Source organism: Centruroides sculpturatus, unplaced genomic scaffold (genome assembly GCF_000671375.1).
Source record: "Centruroides sculpturatus isolate CEXI.00-Female unplaced genomic scaffold, Cexi_2.0 scaffold293, whole genome shotgun sequence".
Classification (NCBI taxonomy): domain Eukaryota; kingdom Metazoa; phylum Arthropoda; class Arachnida; order Scorpiones; family Buthidae; genus Centruroides; species Centruroides sculpturatus.
In genome coordinates, this window is record NW_019384893.1 from 654,028 (window position 1) to 657,705 (window position 3,678).

At 31.7% G+C, this 3,678-nt stretch overlaps 1 protein-coding gene across 1 annotated transcript; it reads left to right on the forward strand.

Moving 5' to 3' along the window:
• The first annotated feature begins 1,775 nt into the window (after nucleotides 1-1,775).
• Nucleotides 1,776-3,303, forward strand: LOC111631333. Its single transcript, XM_023375555.1, has 2 exons — nucleotides 1,776-1,970; nucleotides 2,136-3,303. The coding sequence occupies exons 1-2, from the start codon at nucleotides 1,816-1,818 to the stop codon at nucleotides 3,211-3,213; spliced, it is 1,233 nt and encodes a 410-aa protein (XP_023231323.1). The 5' UTR covers nucleotides 1,776-1,815; the 3' UTR covers nucleotides 3,214-3,303.
• Nucleotides 3,304-3,678: the final 375 nt, after the last annotated feature.

The following is a 3,678-nucleotide window of genomic DNA, read 5'->3' on the forward strand; positions in this document are numbered from 1 at the left end:
AAGATAAAATTTACACGGAAAGAAATAAATTTTATTTAGGGTTGTATGTATAAATTATAAGTCATATTTAAAGTGGTTACTTTCTTATTTATTGTATTGCAATATTGCAATAGCCTCCGAATAGCGGACACCGTCGGGACAGAGAAGTTTGTCAGCTATTATAGGTGCATACGGTACATAATGGCGGCTATACTGTATTTTAACGCGGTCATCGTATAGTGAAGAATACAATGGATTATGAAAACATGAAAATAAATCATTTTTCATTAAATAATTTATTAAAAATTACATTTAAGCCATAAAAAAAACTGTCAAGATCATATATTACGTCATAAATGTGAGAAAACCGAATATCTTCCTACACTTTAAAGTGGTAGCAAATCATCTTTGTAATACGACCTTTCAACTTTCACCACTATGACACACGTTTCCCATTATCTCCCTTCCTCCTCGACCTTTAGCCACCAAAATTTAACAGCATCGATCCCCATATATAAACTAACTTCCCTGCAAATTTCAAAAACTTTCGACAAAAAGCACAGGAGATATTAAGCTTCAAAGAGAATGAACAAAATTGTACCACGCATACATATACACATATATTAACAACCATACACCCATACATAAAGGAAAAAAAAGAATTTTTTTTGGAATTTCTGGACGTTTCAAGGTCCCCCCGAGTTCAAAAATATAAAAATCTTCGGGGGTGATTTTTCGACCGATCGCCATACTTTCCCTCTTATGTATAGAAGAAGGAAAAGAAAAGATTGAATTACAGACTAAAACCGCACCCACGGGATTGGAAGATTCAGATAAATGTTGTTTATGGTCGGTTGAGAGTCATGTTCTGGTGAAATAAAAAAAAATAAAATCACGCTTAAGTGCTAAGTGGGATCGAGGAGGATCCCACTCCTTTCATTTGCTTACGGTATGTTTGAATAGCTTCCATTTTGTAATAAAGGTAATATTAGATTATGGTGCATAAGTAAACCATATGTTGAAGTTACACTCAGCAATCTTTACAGAGTACTCCACATGTATATTCTGCATGAGATTTCACACACTGGTTTTTAGTGTTTCGATCACGTTGACAAGGACAGAATTTGAACCAGTCTTTCTTTGGTGGTAGTCGCTCCAAGTTTAAACTTTAATTTCCTCTAAAAATTCATTTTATTTTTATTTAAAGTTTCATTTCTTCGCTTTTTTTGCCGATCTTTTGAGGTTCCTGTTAACTGTATTTTCATGTAATAAAATAAAATCAATACGTTAAATTTTAATTATTAAAAATTAATTATTTGCTTACAATCCAATCAATAACAATATATCTTAACATAAGGATGAAAGAGCATAAGTACGACGTAGCAAAGAGCCGTTATCAAAAATAGCACAGACAGATGGATCCATAGTTAAATGGGAAGAAGCCAGAATCGTTGCAAATGTGCACTCGCCAACACTTGCATCCACAACAGAAAAGTGTCAGATCTACAGATCTAGCTTAACGGATAAATGTTTAAACTATAAAGATGCAAGCATTTTACCATCGGCATGGGAATATATAATCAGAAAGAACTCGTAAGAGGATACATCCACCAGGCTCAATAAAACCTGAGTTACTATAAAAAATGTTTACATGTTGTATTAAGGAGAATTACCGTATTTTGTATTTTATTTTATTTTGTTTTTCTTGTTTATTGTATTAATTTCGTTATGCTTGTTTACGTAATTTTATTTTAACGTATGTTCTAATATAATTTAAATTTGAACGTGTTCGAAAAGCCATTCATTCGAACGTCTCATGAATTAGTGGAAATAAAAATGGATTCTTTAGAAAACGAACAATTAACAGTTTCCTTATCGGAAATGTTTAATTCTAGTAATATATTAAATGCATTTATCGAAGAGTTTCCAATATCTAAACATCACATCATTTTTTACTTTGTGACTTTTACAATAATGGCCATAATCTTCTCGTAAGTTTAAATAACAATTTTTAAATATTTGCTACGAAAAACTTAACTGTAATATCATTTAATGCGTGTTTACTTGCATATGTTTTCTGTGTATCTTAATGCTTTATAAAATTATATTTCATATAAATTTACTAATGGAAATTTCACTTTCTTTATTTTTTATAGATTGATAAAAAAGATACATACAGCAATATCATCTATACAGGACGGATTAGAACTGTATATATACCGCAAAGAACATAGAATGAAGATGTTTCAAAAATTAGGCCCAGATTTTACAAGAAAATTCTTAAATATAATAAATGTTTGTTCCATTCACGATTTCGCTTGCGAACAAAATGATTATGATCTACAATTTATTTGCTGGGAATTCTTCGATGAACACTGGAAAGGTATATTTCAGACAGAGGATTTTCTTTACTGTAAAGAACCAACAATCACCAGATTAGTCTCTCGTCCTATATACCAGACGTTAGACGAATTAAGTTTGTTTTTTGCCGTTGACGATTGGATTAATGCGAAAATTTCGACAGAGAAACACTTGGTAAAAGACGTAAACACTATTCGACAACGAAGAAAAGAACTCATGCGACCATTTTTACCGAAACTCAGATTGTTGGCAATTGAGAAAGACGATATGCAGATTATGTTTAATATGTTAGCGCTTCTATTAACAGAACACGAAATGCAAGCGATTCGTGATTTCTTCTGCAGCCAGGATTATCCTAATGCAGATTTATCCGATTTTCCCGAAACTCTTTGTAATAATACGATACAAAGAATTGTGGAGACGTACGACTCTTTGTTTGAATATAATAATAAAAGCAAATCTCCGATAGGAAAAGAAATTTCTGTCACCAGAAATACACAGTTCGCTTGCGATATCTTTGTAAAGGAAGATTGTTTCCTGACTGGTATTTCATTACCCGTGCATTTCAGCCATACTAAAACAGTAACTGTGGATTTGAACGTCAGTAAAAATGGAGTTGAAAATTCTGGACAGTCGTATCATCTGGAATGCAATGATATTGGAGAAGCGACTTTAATACCACCGCACTTTCTAAAAAAGAATTCGGTGTATCACCTGTCATCAAAGTTTTCCGAAAACGAAGAAATGGATATTCGCATTTCTTCTAATGCACATTACTTTATAACTAAAGAAGAGAAGTCGGATAAATCAAAGAAAGAGAATAACGAAAAAGATGCTAACAACTTTTATTCCGAAGTTTATATTTATTTTTAAAATTAACTCGTAAAAAACTATAAACCATATTTGGTACATTAATCAAAATTCCTTATAAAATTTTCATTGAAAACTAAATTTCTATAACGAAGAAGAAATATTGATTTATTAAATGTATCGCATAAATTACAAATTCATTCAAAGAAAGTAAATGAATAAATAAATTTATACGGTATCGTTTGAAGTCTGAATCGATAAGGTTCCATCCCGATATGTCTTGACAGATATTCCTCGATTACACCAATGTAAGATTATAAAGTTTATGAGTGTTTTGATGAGGCCTCGAAAACAAATTGTGATACAAAGATTTACCTTAATAAAAAAACAAAAAAATAGTAGTTTAATTAAATATGCCAAAGCGTACAAAGGTTCTGGCGAGACCCAACCTATCAGCCACTTTCAGTGAGACAATACTCGGCTTCGCGACTACCGACACCGACATTTAGAACTAATTACAATAAAGCT